The sequence below is a fragment of the Lagopus muta genome, chromosome 4 (genome assembly GCF_023343835.1).
Source record: "Lagopus muta isolate bLagMut1 chromosome 4, bLagMut1 primary, whole genome shotgun sequence".
NCBI classification, from domain to species: domain Eukaryota; kingdom Metazoa; phylum Chordata; class Aves; order Galliformes; family Phasianidae; genus Lagopus; species Lagopus muta.
Window position 1 is genome coordinate 49035035 of NC_064436.1, and position 18122 is coordinate 49053156.

At 40.3% G+C, this 18122-nt stretch overlaps 1 protein-coding gene across 12 annotated transcripts in view; it reads left to right on the forward strand.

Annotated features, from left to right (window-relative positions):
• APBB2 (amyloid beta precursor protein binding family B member 2) overlaps positions 1 to 18122 on the forward strand; it is a 149306-nt gene that overhangs the window by 46420 nt on the left and 84764 nt on the right. For 5 of the 12 annotated variants that reach the window (XM_048941307.1, XM_048941316.1, XM_048941310.1 and 2 more), the window contains exon 4: positions 5552 to 5656. In XM_048941307.1, the coding sequence (XP_048797264.1) occupies positions 5611 to 5656 (46 nt within the window). In that variant the 5' untranslated portion in view covers positions 5552 to 5610. Of the gene's footprint in view, positions 1 to 5551; positions 5657 to 5690; positions 5795 to 10777; positions 10851 to 14465; positions 14536 to 18122 lie in introns of those variants that run through there. The other 7 variants (XM_048941312.1, XM_048941317.1, XM_048941315.1 and 4 more) reach the window with 4 other exon arrangements.

The window sequence follows — 18122 nt, forward strand, 5'->3', positions numbered from 1 at the left end:
TTGGTGGAATCTAACCTTCACATCCAAATGTGGTCCAAAATACATATATTCTGTCATATTTCATAGGGAGGCCAGGAGCTCAGTTTCTTGTCCCATTTCAGTCGACTTCATTTTGGCCTGCTTCTGCACTTGCAGCAGAGGAGCTGAGATCTGACCAGCTTACCTGTCGCACTTGTTGCTTGGCAGATGGGGTGCAAGCCCTTTCCTGTGGTTTTGCAGAGGATCTGGAAAAGCTGCTGCTGTTTCTTATCTTCACTTGAGACTGCAAAAATAGCTACTTGTTTGTGGAAAGCTTTATTTACAAAATAAAGTTTTGTAAATAATGAAGTAGAAAATGTTTTCTGGTGTCATAATAGCAGCACTGTACAGCGGCGTGTAAAGGGAGCTCTGGGGAAGGTCTTGGTTTGCAGCACGTAGGTGGGATGGACTTGCATTGGCACTGTCATCATGCTTCATTACCACCTTTTCCAACTGGTACTGGCAGCAGAAGATGTAACAGTGGTTAGTGCAGGAAATGGCTCAGCCATTTTTAGAAACGTGAGTATGTCGTACTTCCACAAAGAAATAAATTTCTTTCTACCATTATCAACTGACCTTGAATGCCTCCAGGGATGGGGCATCCACAGCCTCCTTGGGCAACCTGTTCCTGTGAGTCACCATTCTCTGTGTGGAAAAACTTCCTCCTAATATCTAATTTAAACCTCCCCGTCTTAGTTTAAAACCATTCCCCCTTGTCCTATCACTATTCACCCATGTAAACAGTATTTCCCCCTCCTGTTTATATGCTCCCTTTAAGTACTGGAAGGCCACAATGAGGTCTCCCATCTCCCTGGAGCCTTCTCTTCTCCAAGCTAAGCAAGTCCAGTTCCCTCAACCTTTCCTTAGATGTACAGCTGTTAAGTCAGTAGAAGTGTATGAGAACACTCTATCTGATGACTCTACTACAGAACCAGACAAAATGGGAAACAAGAGTTTCTTATTATTATGTGATGCTGCTGCAGGGCTGTTGTCCAAATGAGTTCCTTGTGACTTTTAATTTCTTTCATATCGTTGGGGGGGGGGGGGGGGGGGGGAACAAAACAAAACAAAAAACAACACAAAAGCCTAACCAAACAAAACCATCAGCACTTTTTTCCCCCAAATGAAAAAGCAGGGCTGAATCGTTTTCATTTCCAAAATGCAATCCAGTTGCTCATTCCTACATATAAGCTGTATTCCTTCCTTTAAAAAAAAAAAAAAAAAAAGTACTGCTAATAATGTTAGAGTGGTGTCTATTGTCTAGGTCATGGCATATTGAGATTTCAGATGCTGCTCTGTTCGCTACACCTAGACAAAAAGCTTTTAAAATTAAAAATAATTCTGAATTATGCTTCAGAAACAGTTTGGCTGCTTTCAGTCATTTCTGGTTTCAGTTTCAGAGAAATAAGTTGTGTGGAAGGCAGATCAAGTAATCTGTTTACAAAGTTTCTTCCAAATCCTTTCAGGTGAAAAGGTGAAAGTCATGGTATGGTCTGAAAGTTGATGCTCAGAACTTCAGTTACCTTGTTTACACTTAGTATTTGTTCTCTGAATGTGCTTGTTATTCAGTAATCATGCAGTTTTATAACCCTGCCGGATTCTTGTCTTCAGGTTGTGGTTTAGATTCTCATTCACCTCTTGGGGAATTCCACAACTTGGGAACATTGGTTTCACAAAAATAAAATTAAATAATTTTAAAAATCACCCCATGGGATTAAAACTCTGGAAAGTATCTGTCATTTGAGTACTTAGCCCCATCATATTATCCAGTTCAGAACTTTTTAGATGAAGATCCATGGGGTTACTGCAAGGTAATTTTACACCCTTTTGGAGGCTGTTCTTGGACTGTATCTCTCTGATGTTAGGTATGTTCTACTTTCCAACCTAAATTTAGTAATGACTGCTTTACATGCTCTTTCTTCTTGTGCCAGCATTAAAGTTCTTGTTGCTTCTCTCAACCTTCGTTTTTCTGTAAGCCAAGCTCTTAATATCCTTGTACAAGATAGAAATCTGTTACCTTGATTATTTTCCAATTTCCTGTGTTTTCCATTAATCCCTCTGGTGTGTGAGGGTCCAGATGCTGCTGCGCTGCTTTGGATGAAGTCTGGGCATTACCTGGCACAATGGTGCCAGTGTTTTCCTAGCTGTAACCAGAGAACTAATTTGCCTTCCTCATGGATGCGTCCCACTGGAGGCTAAGCAGAGGTCAGTGCCCTGCTGATGTACCTGGGTCTCTTTCTTCCATCGTTTCCAAACACTTGCATTGTAGCTCAGCACTGACAGCAGAATTTCTTAGTGATCCCCTGAATGACTGACATTGTCCTCTGTGTTATTTCACTTAATTACTTTCCTATTAGGCTTCAGCTTTCAGTTTTCCTTTTGGGGACTGCATCTTTTTCCTTGCAGAAGAGCTTCCACGTGTTATGTCAAGCAGATTTCAGTAATGCCTTTCATGACAAGGTCGTTAATGACAACATTAATTGTAATTTTTTTCATCACCCAGTAATTTCTACTCTTTTGTATAATTTGTATTTCCCTTTTTCACCAGATTGTAGCAAAAGGTGATTAGAAGTTCCCCATTTGCTTGCAATGAGCCATTTGTTTGGACCTTTCTTTGTGTTTCCTCTTGTTTACTGTTAAGGCAAACGTTTTTTGCTTCCCTCTCTGCATCAAAGTTCTTCACAATGCCTTTGATAACTGTCCATTCCCTAAGATCTTTGAAAAATACCGTGAGAGAACTTGCCTTGCCTTGTCTGGACTGTTGAAGTTTGTGTGTCTGAGATCAAAATCACGTGTGAAGAAGGCCTGTGCTAATATCTTCTTATAGTCCTCCATTGCCACAGGTAAAAGAGAGGAACAGTTGATGCTGTGGTTCTTTTGCATTGCTTACTGGAGATATAATGCACTGATTTAAATAAAAATAGGAACTGGAACTCTGGTGACAGGAAGAATCAATAATGAGATTTGAACATAATTTTTGCATTAGTGTTTCACTTTGAAGGTAGGAAGAGTAAAGGCTTCTTGGGATAGTGCCAGAAGAAGTCAGAAGGTAGTTGTGTGAGTTGTGGTAGACCAGATGCTCTGGGGTAACCATTTAAAGAAACCCTGATGCTGGCTGTGTGCTCCTATTGCACTGCAGCTCTCCTATCCTTGCACTCCAGAAAGCAGCTGAGCTCAGTTTCACCTTGTGCTCAGCTTGTCTTTGGAAGACCTTCCAGTGATCCTGTTTTGTTTTTGTTTTCCCATTTGAACAGTTAATGAACTTTTTTAGATTAGCATATTCATCAGCTTGGAGAAAGTGTAGTGCATCTCATTAGTTAATTGAGAGCTGGCAAGCCTAGGAATGAAGACATTTTCAGGGGTTTCCAATCCTGCTTTGTCTCCACTTCTAAGTTCTGCATCCATTCTTAGAAGGACAGCAGCAATACTGTGTTTATTCCTACAGCACGCAGGAAAGATGGTGGGGAGCGATGAAATGCTGTAACAGAAACCCTGGTTGTGCTTGAAAATTTCCCACAGAAAACAAAAGCATACAGGCATCTGTAGCTTCAGAAGAAGTGAACATCTCTGATCTTGGTGTGGATTCCAAAATGGCCATTACAACCCTGAATATTGCCCACTTGTTTCAGCCTTTGCTGGCAGAGCTGTGCTGGCTGATGCTAACTGCTGCTCTGCGTGAACGCATACTCTGCCAGCGGGGCCTGGCATGGGCTGTACAGCTTGCTGGGATCTCCAACTTTGCAGTGTACATGCACAAATGTACAAACATAACTGTACAAACACTGTATGTGTGCATGCAAACACACCTTCATTAATCTCAAAATGAGCATAGTTAGATGCATAGTGTGAAAATGTTGGGATTTATTCTTCTTTCAGTGCCTGAGCTCTTCGCTGTAGCTGACCTATCTGTGAAGGGCGTGTGTGGGTTTTGAAACAATGAAAGGCATTCTCCTCCCCATTCCCAGCATAATTGTTTCCTGATATTCAAAGCCATACTTTTAAAGGCAAGATTGTGCTTTTGTCAGAATATCACCCCAAGAGTATGGGAATGTGATTTCTTGAGTAGCCATCCCTGGAGAAACTTCACACAGTGCTTCTTTCCTGCTGCGCAGCTGCTCATTACAGCTGCTGGATGATGGAGGGAGTCTCACTTGGGTGACTTCTGTCATTTCCAGTCTTTTGTCTTTTTTCTTATCCTTTTTCTTAGTCTTGTGACAGTAGGTCTGCTGGCAGTCTGTTGTATGAGCTTTGGGTAGCCAGTATGCATGTATGTAGACCTGTATTTGAGTGCACACATTACGTTGCCTGTGGGGGTCCAGGAAAGGCCAAGGAATCAGTCAACAACCCCTGCAAACCCTCATAACTAGCAGCGTATGCAGGCAAATATATACAAGTGAAAACTGATAAAGGTTTAACGTACGTTAGAAGTGTGGACGTTAGATTGTTTATCCTACAGACTGTACTGAAGCAAACTTGACCTATCCATCCAGTATTTGAACATAACTCATAATATACTTTAAAAAAAAAAAAAACAAAACACTTTTTTTTGTTGTTCTCCACTGGTGTTGGAAGAGCCAGAGTAAAGTGAACTCTTCTACAGCAGTAATAAGAGCTGCAACAAACTCTGTAAAAAAAATAAAAATAAAAATAAAAAAATAATAAAAAACAATATGGTGGCTTAAGGTGGCAGCCTGAGATGAAAGTTGGGGCAGCCTGCTTTGTGATGTATGCCCTCGGCTGCACAGGATGAATGGCTGGAAGTTTTGTCTCTCAGCTCTTAGGAAGACCTTGGCATTGAGTAGGTAGTAGATAGATAGTTGTAAAATTCATTTAACTGCAAAGATGTAAAAGTCATAAGGCATGAAAAAGAAGCCATGGGATTTCTTCTCTTCAGACTAAAATATTTTATGCTTTTATTGGCTCAGAAGCATTTTGATTGAGGTTTAGGGTTTGCACTATGTTACTCTGGGCTGACCCCAACACATGCCGTGCATTTTTTGGTCACTTGGGGATTTTGTTACTGTGGGAAAACTGATGCACTAGTGTTGGACTACATTGCTGTAAAGACAAGAATGGTTTTCAGAAACGGATTCAAAGCAACTGACATTGTGTGGCATGGATAAGTTTTGCTTCCATAGTAAATTTAGAATGTTGATAAACTTGTTGCTTACTGCTTGCTGCATGATAATTAAAATGACAGTGTTGTTAAATTTCACCTGCTGTCTGGCTGTGTTTATAGCTAAAAGCAAATTCTGTCTTGCAGTGTTTTGTTCGGATGGCACTGTGGGCCATATTAAGTTGCTGTATGACCTGAGACTTCTCTGTGCCTTCAAATTTATATAAGCTTATTAATGGAGGCCAAGCGCTAATAATAAATTTATGCTGTATGTATAGCACAACAGTTCATCTACTCTGACAGCATGGCCATGAATAATTTATGAATGTAGTTAGCCTGAAATTTGTGAGGGTCATTAGCATTTTAATGAAAAAGATACAGCTGTTGTACTAAATCTGTGCTTTCCTCCTCCCCCAGCTGAGCGTTTCGATCTGTGCTGGGAGCAGCTGACAGCGCGGGGATGTGCTGACGGCATTATGGGCAGGCGCTACCCAGGGGCTCACTATCGGCCAAGCAACTCGTGTATGTATGCAATTGCTCTCATTTATTGGTCACTTGATTGCTTTAGAAGGCTACGTTCATAAATTTTGAAGAAGTATTTATCAAAGGATGCTGACATATTGTAATCGATGCCAGCTCTCCTGTGTGTATACCCAAATGGTAAGTATACTGATTAATGTTCAAATTGCAGAGGTGTCTTTGAGAACTTTAAAAAACTAACCAGCTTGACTTGACTGAGCCTGTTGCATTTTGCTGTGTTTTGTGATCAAGGTCTCTAATTTCATTTATTGTACCATTCAGAAACTTAGCTGCTGTTTCTTCTTGCTCCCAACCCAAGTGTTCAGTACCAGATACCTTCAGATTGGCAAACAGCTTGAGCCATCACTGTGCACAATTGCTTTAACTGCTTACAACTTCGACTAACAGCTCCAGTTCAGATTATTTATGTACGTGAGGTCAATCTTATTCACACTGAATTTCCTCTGAATTATGTCCTTCTGGATTATGTTTACGTTGGGTATTAATGTTCAGATACTGTAAACGCTAACACTGGGAGAATAAATGGCTGTTACAGTTTTGAGACATTTCTGGTGGTCACCTGCAGATCTGTTTGAAACCCTTGATGTTATCTCTAGGTGCTAGCCTTTTAAGCCTGGCCTTCCAAGCATCCTGCAAGGCATGAAATCTACATCTCAGCCTAAGCTGAAGTTCAGCTTTGAAATGGTCCTTTGTAGCAACAGGTAGTAGGGTCTTTCCTATTTCTACCTTCAATAAATGGCATTTAATTATTGCCAGAAGAGCCTACAATATGTTTCTTGTTGTCTATTTTACCACCTGCAGGCAGTGAAGAACTGGCAAAGTTCAGAAATTTGCATCAGGAACGACTGATGTCAGAACTCCTTGTTTGAGGGCAAGGATGCAAAAATATCTACTACATTATAGCTTTATTCTTTTGTTTATCCAGGTTTTCCCTTCTCTTAATCTGTTGCGGTTATTAAGTCTCACTTGTTTTCTTTTTTTGTTTTGCTGATATACGAGTTGTGCAACTTCCTGGTGCCTAGCATAATAAATGCTTTGGGCATCCAGCAGTAAGAGCATTGAAACTGACCAGTCTTTGGAGAATTAGATTTATGGTAGCAGGTTAGATCCTGGGGAAAGCACTAGTGAAATGTATCATTTTGCTTTTGCTTTCTTTGCATAAATAATGAGTAATGGCAGCATCTCAGTTATTGTATTTCAGGAATCACAGTTGTTTCCATTAAAGGAAGAACATTACTCTCACTTTCTGATGTTTATTATGTAGTGTTAAGGAATTAGGGCAGTTTTAAACCTTAATAAATGACTTTCTATTTTGTCTATACATATGTGCATAGGCATACTGCTACCATTCTGTAAATAAGTAGGGAAGAATTAGGCCCGTGTGGAGTAGGGCACTCTTGGCCATTTATGACATTGACTGTTTTGTTAAATGATTTCATAACTTTAATGAATATAGAGCATTGCATACTCTTAGAAGAGTAACAGAAGGTTTTATATGCAAAGAAATATAACAATTTAAATAGAAAACAGCTTATTTGAAGCCTAGTGCTAGAAAACATAGTTGAAATGCAGATGCTGAAGGTACAGAAGAAGCAAAATGTTTAAAATGTAGAACTGAAAGTAGTGAATTTAACAGGTACCTGCTAATTTTGGGTTTTTAAATGTCTAGATAAATGTCTAGTTAAATGTCTAGTTAAAGAGCAATGATGTTGCCTGATTACTGGCCATGAAGAAAATAGTCTTGGGTGTATCCCTGGCTGTCCTTAACACTGCTTGTCTTGACTTCATGCTCAACAGGGAGCCTCCCTCCTTGCTGTTCTGTTCTTGTTTTTCTTATGAAAATTATGGATGTAAGACTGGAAAGTCTCCAGCATGGAGAAGCCTGGCTTTGTTAAAAAAAAAAAAAAAAAAAAAAAAAAAAAGTTCCCCTTCTCTTCTAATATTTACTCATAAAACGACTTTTCTGCATCGGTTGCAGTAACTCTCCTGAAAAGACAGGAATTGTGTTATGTGGTTTCAAATTTACTTTCATACTATGGCTAAAATCTTGGTTCTGTGCACTCTGTTAAAGTCTTCTGTATAACTGGAAGAACTTTCTAATGGGATGGAAGAACTTTCTAATGGGATGTCTGCATATTCTGCCCCCAGCACAATAACTTAGCTTTATTTGCTTGTAGTATTTTATATGATACTGGAATCGAAGCAAAGAATTTTGTTGGAATTGGTTGCAGTTCCACTTTGCTGTCCTGCATGCCCTCAAAGGCATGGGCACAGTATAAAACATAATTAAATGCACAGCAGTTATATTTTCTTAGAGTGATATGAAAATGCAAATTAAAAAAAAGAAAAAGCCCTTCTTTTTTGTTTTCTCTGAGGACAAGAGAGGAAAGGCAGGAATTTCTGGGCGGTAGTTCTGGTAGTCATCGACCTCTGGAACGTGCTGGGTGGAGGCACAGTCCCATAGTGGCAAGGACCTACTCACTTCTGCAGCTCTGTCTTCAGCCTTTGCTTCTGCAGAGGAGAGCACCATGTCTGCCTTGCACAAGTCACCATGGAGGGCAGAGGTGGAATTTTTTTCCAAATTATTAGGCATATTTTATTTAAAAACTGCTCAGACTAGTGTCCATGTAAAATGATTTATTGATAACATTCTGCCAATACAATTAGTAGAGTTGAAAGAGGTTGTATTTCAGAAACTTCTGATGGAAAACCTTTTGGGGGAAATAACTTTTTAATGAAATATTCATAAATCAAGGATGAGAATGAAAGGAAGCATCCCCTGTGGGATGGCACTCCCTGGACTGTGGAGGAGAGACGTTTGGGTATTGGTTCTCCTTGACTGTCTCCCATGCTAGAGCTCTTACAAACAATTCAAAATACTTCAGGGCAGAGAGAGCAGGACTGATTTCATAAACCTCGGATTTGGTTTTCCTCCAGGAATACTCAAAGTCCTGCTCTTTCTATTTCTCTTCAACTTTGCCAGGGAGTGCCCAGCTGCAGCCTGTTTTGCACTGAGGTGATCTCCCACTGCTAGTCTTCCAAAGGAATATTAGTGAATCAAAATACTGAAAAGCTTTAGCTTTGTTGTAGTAAAGTAAGGAAACAGATGCTGTGATGACAACATAAATAGCAATAAAACTCTGGATAAAACCTCAAGCTTACAGTCTTACAGCCAGTCTCAGCAATTACATCGCTATAGTGATGTACACAAGCTGGGGTGAGAACTTCCCTGGAGTGGCTTTGTACATTTGGTGTGGAACCCCTACTGAAACAATAGAAAACTACCCAAGGAAGGTAGCCTGACTGTAGAAGTGTACAGTTTCTGGTAGAGGTGTCCTGGTACCACTCTGTCAGCAAAGACCTGCCGTGTATGTCTTGGTATTTCCAGGCCTTGGTCTAAAAAGCACTTGAGTGAGTGTCACCTGAGCTCATGCTCAGGAAGGGCAGTTTTCATAAGGTTGTTGAAAAGCTGCAAAGAATCATTGCTGAGATGTGGAAAAGCCAGAAATACAGACAATTAAAGGTGTAAAATTTACAAAAGCACTCAATGGCATGTACATTGCTCTCCCAGTTAATGCCTCTCTCATTTGACTTTCTACCATTCGTAAGAATCTGTCTGGAGACTTGCATGACAATTTCTTTGCCTCTTGAGAAGTTCTGACAAAACCTGAAGATGTTCTGGATCCCACAGATAGGAAGTTAGGTCTGCAGCACTGACCTCCTTTGACTTGGAGTCTACAGAGAGAGAGAGGTTCTTTTATGAACCACATGGTGCCCTGGGTGCATAATGTCACTTCTGGTTTTTTTTTGTTTCTTAGCGTGGTTTTAAATACTATACTACGTCACTGCAATACACCTCTGGCAGTTCCATTTCTTTTTGACAACAGAACTGTTCTAAAGCTGAAGGTTTTCTGTAGGACCACACATTATGGAGTTGTATGCTGTGTGCTTGTCCCGTCACAAGAACTTCAGTTCCCTTAGTGTAAAAGCACCCTGTGACGCTCAATGAGTGTGTGGGTGGTGACAGCACAAAAGAAAGGAGTATTCTGGTTAGTACATTAGTACCTTAAGACTCATTGAAATCCATTGAAATGCTACTAGCTTGTTCTTTTTCCACTCATTTGAAGGCTTTTACAGCTAAGTTTGTAGAAACTGAGCACACTTTTGGCCATGCTTTAGAGGAATATAAATGTCAGTCAGAGCCGTTGCTTTTTTATGTTCTCCTTCCACTTTATTATGGATTGATCCATTTAGTTTATGGGGATCATAAAGCAAGTACACTTTGATTTTATTTATGAGCACGTGTTTTGTTTTATATATGAGCTCTGTGGGTAGAAGTTTCTCATTGCAGTACAACATTCTCAAGGAACTCTGCTTGCTTCGATAGCCTGAGATTAACGTTATTCCTATATTCTAGTGCCATAATAACATTTAGGAGAGTTACTATAGGGTATGGCCCCCTAAACAATCTCTCAGATGTCCGACAGCTTTAGAAGAACTGCAGCAATTGGTTCATAAACTGTTTTCCTATTTGTCCCATTAAGGTTTAGTTGAAGACGATGTGTAGCCTTATTGGCAAATGTTGAGCCTGGCTGAAATTGTTCTTTGTATGATAAACTTTACAGTAGCTTGGCTTTTAATGGAAGAACAAATTATGAACTAGAAATGTGGGTATGTTTTCAGGTTCGGTGAAACCTCTGCTCTGAAATGCATTCCGTTACTAAGAGCAAGGGAAATGTGGCAAGGACATATGAGCCCAATTTGAAGATGGTTTCAGCAAATGTATTTAACAGTGATGCAAAAATATATGATGCAATAGCTCTGCTTAGGTGAGATACAGAATGTTTTTAATACATGGAGCAGAATTCCATAAATCTGTAATTCTTTCTTCCTGATAGTCATATCATCTTATTTTATGGAACCTGGCGATCAGTGCTCTTTTCTGTTAGTAAGACTTGGACTTTAATTTTGCTCACTTGTCTCAACTTACTTTTAGTGATTTGAAGTTACTTGCAAACACTATGATTGAAATGAGGAGTTTTGATTCGTCATATTTAGACTTTTGATATATCTATATTTTTATTCTTGTCTCTTTCCGTATAGAGTTGCAGAGTCTTCTGAAAATTGGCCCATTAATTTAGTTTTCTGATTTGCATTTTTAGAGATCAACTTAACAGTAAGTACAATCTTGTGGTAATAAGAAAAAAAAATTCAAATGTATTTTGTGATCTCAGCTTTGAGAATAGTGGTAATTGCTGGTTCAAAGCTATTACTGCCAGTCTGGGTAGTTTGAGGGTAAAGAATGTTTCTGGTTAACCTTGATAAGAGCATAATGTATAACTAGCCATAAACTTATTATCTGTAATTCAGGGGCCAGCTGAAGTTGTTGCAGGTGAAATCCTGAACACAGGCCATCAGGAATTTAATTAGTAATATGCATTAATTTAAAAAGAGAACCTGAAGTGTTTGCATTCATATGCATGCAATTAGAAGCTGATGGTGCTCACGTGTATGCAGTGCTGTTTGTGGGCTTCGTGGGAACTACAGAGTGTTTGCAGGCTGCAACAGCGGGGCCACAAACAAGATGTGTGGGAGGTGGTTAAGGATGAGCATTCTTAAATTTTTTTTTTATTATTTTGTTCAGCACAACTTAGCTCATCCATCTGATCTGGTAGCGTGTCAGTTTGTGGGTTTTTTTCCCTTTCTTGCTTTTGTTAATAATGCTGTGATCTATGCTCAGTCACATCTCTGCTTTCACTGCCTGCCCCTCCTGACCAAAGGGCTTGGTGTTGGACTTGTGCCATTGAGAACAGTTGGAACACTGGTACTGGATGCTGCCAGTTCTTCAGCCCAGTTTGGGAATCAACCATCTCTTTAATAGTTTTACTTCCTGATTTAGGAGTAGTCAAATGATACAAGTTACACTGATGTGGAGGCTGAAAATTCCTTGCTCTAATTTGATCTGAATCACTGTAAGTCAGTTTATGTGCTCAGCTCGTGACCACTGATTCTTTTCCACTGTTTCATGAAGCACCTGCGTACTCTGTGTATTCTACAGAGCATGTTGGTTGCTTTGTTTCCCCAGAGACAGATTTATTGTAGCTTTCTTTTTTGTACGTTATCATGCTTCAGTTTTGGTAATTCCAGTCAGATTTAACTGCATGTTGTTTAGCTTAAGGGTCAGTGAATGCTATTTTTGTGTGGCACTCAGTACTGAAGTGTCAGAATGCAGAAGATTAAGTCTATCTTGGTGTATTGATCTCAGCTTCTGAAACCTAAGTTACAGTTTCTGAGTTTGTTCCTATGTAAGAGGAAATGAATGTGTGTTCATTCATGTAAGCTTGTTCTCTTGAGTAAAGCATGCATTTAAAGTAGAGCTCTCTGTACCTAATGAAGTCTGAGGTATGATCTTTATTACAGAAATTGAGTGATGAATACATTGTTTGTTTGTTTGCTTTAAAGAGAGAATATTAAGGCTCTGGATTTTAATTTACACACCAGGATTTTAAAAAAGACAGGTTTAGTTAGCAGATGTGCCTGTAACCACATAGCTCAGATGGCAGAAGGTCCTGATAGCAGTGCTTGCCATAGCCAACAGATAACGCACACTCCATCTCCTTGCAGTGACAGCACTGATTGTGCCTGCCAGACTATTCTATTCTGCAGGGGGTGGAGGGGGAAGGGAAATCTGATTAAAGGAAGAAAATTGAATTTGAAGAAGACTTGGTGCCTTGTTTTTTCAGTACTAAATGCAGGCTTAATCCTGATTGCATGCCGTGGATATGCAGTATATAAATGAAAGTGCTGCTCTTTGTTTCTGCGAGTGATAACTCGACTCAGGAGCACTGTGAGCAGCATGAGTTTGCCCAGGGAGTCCACAGCACTATGCTTCAGGCACACAGATATATGCTGATTATTTACATCTGTCGGTCTTCATAAAGTTATGAGGATGTGAGCAATAAATCTAGCATTTTTCTTGATATATTTTTTTTTCTCTTTGTAGGTGTTAGATAGAATCTGTCAGTGAAAGGCATCTTGCCCTTAATTCTTGCGACATGAGGAATTTGACTGGAAGGATGGGAAGAGGAAGGGAAAAAAAAGGCAGTGCCAGAGCAAACGGCAGGACTTTAAATTGTCTTTTCCTTAAAAACAGCATTTAAAGATGGATCAGCATTATGGGTTTCTGTTAATAAGAGCATCACAGGAACATATACCACTGCCAGGCTGTTGGCAACGTGGTCTGTTCCAACAGGAGAAGTGTGATTCTGAGGCAGCAGAGGCTGGCAGCAAGCCTCGTGAGGAAGTGGGAGCAAGGCAGGAATCTGGTTCCTGCATTAGCAAGGACTGGAGGGGCGAGGACAGCCACCAGGGTGGGACAGGGAAGGCAGCCCAGGGGATGCCCTGCTTCAATTATGGGAATGGAGTACATGGTCTTGACAGAGACCCCTCCTGTCCTCAGCAGCTCTGCGATCTGCATGGAGCAGCCTGCAGACAAGTGAGAGAGCATGAGCAAGCTGCTTGCAGCTCAGCTCCTGCCCTGCTCTTGTGTTCCCCAACTGTGCTGTGGGGTCAGGCTGTGGGGCTGGGCTCAGTTTGCTGGCTGTGCTGAGCTTCCTTCTCTCGTTCCCAGCTGGGCCCAGCAGAGAAGTGGTGCTGCAGTGAGCAGCGGGAAGAGAATCCCTGCCCATAGGAGCATCTTCAGTTGCTCTCCTCTACCATAACTCTTCATCCAAGTGTTTTTCTTTCTCCTTTTTCCTTCTGAAAACAGTCAGTATCCCCTGGATATTGACATTTTTGTGTAGGCAAAAAGGAACATGGTGACACTTGACAGGAAGGAGGCTGCTAGTCCCCGTTCTGATTTCAGCTTCATTAGTGTAAGTCTGGACTTCACAAGGAGGTTTTCAGCTGATATCTAGCTTTTACCATTTTGCTGGTTCTGCTTGAGGAAAAATGCAGATGCAAGAAGATTGCAGTAGGATACTTAATTTAAATTGGTGTTTTAACCTGGTATTTACTCTTTGAAACTCAAGGATTAGCTAATACTGAGTTGGAATTGTTCTCTCCACCTGATCAGGCTTTAATGAGGTAAAGTCCATAGGACCTGAGGCCGTTAGCCCCACTGCTTCATTTTGTCATTGAATGTTTTGCCTTCAGCGGATATCCTTGCAGATAGGATTTCCTTGATGCAACTATAGAAATAGTTGCAGGTGTATAGAAATGCCCTGGCTTCCAGTGTGTGCATTGTTTGAATCCAAACCAAAGACCCTAAGGCAAAAATAGCTTACCTCGAGAGAGATGGCCATGCCAGACCCACACGGGAGCCGCTACCCAGTTGCTTGTTAGAATTCTCTCCTGTTGGATCTGCCCTGCAGACTGTGCTCACTAGCTTCATGTGCTGGGTCTTATTGTGCAAGTTGTTCATGTGTTGATGTCTTACTGCTAGGTTTATCTTACAGTGCTGGAGTAGTTTCCTGAGTAAGCAAGCGAAGAATTACTGGGGAAAACCCCCGATTTTCTAACCTTTTTTTCCCCTTGCAATGTGTTGTGTAAAACTGGAGACTATTGTAAAGCATAAATTAAGAAAAGTGATGTTTGTGTTAGTTTTAATTACTTGGTCTTGTTATTATCTCCCATACTTTAATGCTTTGCAAATAGCTTTGAAAACTCCAGAAATCATCACTGCTATGTTACCAGAGTTTGTTTAGAATACTTAGCCTTTCAGGAGCTTCTGAAATGTGGATTATTTTGTATTTTCCTTTGTTTTTAATTCTTACATGGTCCCTCTTTTCAGATTTCAAATTATAATCTATTTCCTGATGCATTGCTGACGCCCCCGTGAGCCATGTCAGAAGTACTTCCAGGTCAGATCCCCTTTAAAAGATACTGCTTTGCAAATATATAAAACTTTCTCATTTTTCTTCTTCTTCCCAGGCCCATCTTTTGCTTTCATTCTGCATTTACAAATGAAAAAGAGCAAAACCTTTCATTTATTTTTGACAGCACCTTTTTGAATAAACTCTCAGTTTGGTTTTTAAAAATAATTGCTATACAAAAAAGCCTCATTTCAGTTAAAGGCAAATCAGTTTTTTTCTGTTCGTAATGGCATTTTCTGTCTCTTTCTTCAAGCTCTGTAAGTCTCATTACGTGACTGAGAAACAAAACAAATAAAAGTCATTCAAGTAATAGTGTTATTTATATTATTGTTATGCTTAATGAATTGGGACTTCTTCCTATTAAGCACATGACACTGGTGAAAGTTTATAGTTACGCTTCCATACATTAAAAGTATATTTCTGGGACTGATATCTTATGTATAGCAAGCCAGAATAATCAATGAATTGCTATGGTAGATCCTCAACCTACCAAAATGCTGTCTTAAAGCACTTTAATGTTGATAATATTTTTTCTGTTCTTCCTTCTGTACCAGAGTCCAGTCTTTATCTTCTTGAGATGCCCTGTTTTCCTTGCTTATAACTTACTACTGTAAATGTGCTCTTGCTGCAGTATGTATCGACGCAGTCATGCTTGATCTGCTTGCCCATTTTTGCTTGTGTTTTAGCTTAAAGAAAGTTGATTACTGAGGCTCTGATGGGAGCTGTTGCTCAAATTGTCTGGGGTGCAATTTGTACATCTATAAAATAGAGTGCAATAAAACCAGGTTGGGGCAATTGGAAGCACCCACTAGTCTGGCAGGGAAATGGTGTGCCCATCCTTTGCTTTGCTCCTTCCTTATCATCAGAGTTGAGCCATAATCTCATTGCAGTGGGAGCACTGACCTCTTGAATGTTGGCAGGGCTGAGATGGTCAGGAGTGAGTGAAGGCAGTGCAGGCCTTCCCAAGTGCTCCTTTTGAGAAGTTTGTTTCCACACCCAGAAATCTTGGCTGAAAAGCCAATGTTGTCTGACTGACGGGAAAATTGTAATGCACATATTGGACCTTTTGGATGCTATGTTACTGATGAAGATGTAAAGAAGAACTCTCTACAGGAATAAACTACCAACAACCACCGTAAACCTAGGAACAGAAACACATTTCAGAAGTGAGCAGCAAAGTAAAATCTGCTTATGGTGCCAGATGCTCCGGCAGATGTAACAGTCCAGGATTGAGCCCTGCTCCTCTCCTAACCCCAATCAAAGTCAGTGATGGTGGAGGGGCAGATCTCAGGCAGGGATGAAAGGGTTTTGCACGAACACAACTCCAAGATGTCACAGAAAGCCCTAGGTGGGTGCTGCTGCTTGTTTCTGTTGTCTGCCCCATGTGACTCATGGGCAGAAGTACAGGAGGAAGTTGCATTTCCTTGAAACTTTTAAATATAAAGCTGAGATAGATGTCTTCTGTGAAAAGTGACGCAAGCTAGCTTTCTTTATCCTTGTGCTGTTCTGTTCTGCAAGTTAGAGTTTCTTTGATTAAGCTTTCCCTTGCATTTGAATATTTTCCAACGCTTTACTTAATCCTGGTCTGGTAGCACTTTCTGCCCTTGAGACCTAAGTCCTGACTTTGTATTTCATCTCTTTTCTTCTCTGTTGTAGTTTCCTTTCTTCCCATCTTCATTTCTCATTGAGAGAGGTTGGTGCCAGCTGTGCCTCTTGTGAAGCCTGGTCTGGTGTGCAGTGACAGGAGGGGGTGGTGGGATGTTCCTCTCTGCATACACCTCCTGCTGCTGCTGCTGGTCTGCACAGGCTTGGGAGGCAAGCTGGTGTCCAGCAAAAGGTTCATGTGCACATTTTTCTGCTTATGATCAGAAAGCAGCCCGATTTAGTGCCCCGTTTATAAACACTGCTTGGTAACGAAAGATATCAGGTGGAGACTGGAGGCTTTGCTCCAGTCCTTGAGCCACGTGCCAGTGTTTGTCATAAGCCAGCAGGGGAGCTTCATCAATCAGATAAGCAGAAGATAGTACATGCTGCTTCAGTGTCTCAGTGAGCTTATACTTAGGGTATATTTTGATATGTGAAATGCTAGCTGCAGGAGGCCAACGAAAGATAATCTGACAGGCAAATACTTAAACTTTATCTAGGAAGATTATTTTTTAAGTAACTTGTTCAGTGGTGGAAAATAGTGGCAAACATTTTATACAACAAATCGCTTGTAGCAGAGGATGAGAATAAATGTTTCAGATTGAGGCTGTTTTATTTACTGATGGAAAAAACACCTCTGGAATGCAAAATAAAACATAATCTAGCACAAATAGGTACTGTGCAATTCTGTGAGTGCAGCAGATCAAAATTATTCTGCCTTAAAAATTTGTTCTTATATATTATTTCCAGAATGTCAGATTTTAACTGATTCAGGACAAGAATATAAAACAGTCAGTCTGCAAACATAGGCTTCTCCGTGCTTTTAGATTAAAACATGTCCTCTGATAAAACTACGCTGGATCAGGCGTGAACTTTCTATTTGCACTAGTCTACATTGTTTCAAGGTGAGATGCAGATAGCGACGTGTATTGATGCATTTGAGATATGCACTTAGAGAATTTCTTTCAGCTTTATGATGGCTGTGTTTTAGAAGTCCTTTGTGGCTAGGACTGAAATTGGCAATAGGATGTTTAACCATTGTTTAACCATTACCTAAACACAGGCTGTTGCAGTGTGCATGGGCAGTTCTGAAGCTTTTGCAATTGAATACAGAGCAGGCAATATGGGTAACTGTACTCGTTTGTTAACATTGTGAAGTGCTCCTTTTTGCTGTGTGTGTTTATGCTGATATGCTTTTAAAACCTGAATGTTTAATCTCTCGCAAATCTATGCAGCAGTCTATTCTGTCTTGTCAGATGTACAAGGATGCAGCACAGCTCAGCTGGAATGATCTGTCATCAGCTAGCTCGAGTGATAATTTTTCATTCCTAAATAAGCCTCAGACATATTTTTGTGTGCAGTATAAGCAGTCGGTGATACTTGAGAATTAGGAGCGACAGAAAGGGTGCTTCGTGCTGCAGCAGATGGGAGTGATTTATTAATTGGTGTCTTACTTGGTTGGCAGGTGTCAAAACCGGTCACTACTACTGTGTGTGTAAGTTGAGGTGCTCATGGAGTATTTGTACAAATTAGTGGGAGCCACAAATAAGCAGTAAAGTAACAAATGATGGTTTAAACCAAAAAGCAAAGTATTTCTTCATAGTCTAAAACATAGTCTAAAAATCTATTCCCTGAAGAAACTTCATATTTTTCGGAATGTGAACTGTACCTCAGCTGATCAAAATCAGAAACTTGACTATAAGTAGGCAAAAAATGGTTTCTATTTAACACTGAAATACATGTACTGCCTCTTAGGATGCACGTTGTATACTTAAGTTTGAAGCTTGCAAGCTGTAGAAATAGTGAGCCAACTTCATCTCTGAAGTGGACCTTTTTTTTCTTTTCCTTCTTTAAGCTGATTGAACTAGAGCAGGGTATTTTTTGGAGGGATCCAAAGCACTCTACCCCACCCTGTACTCAAGTACAGTTTT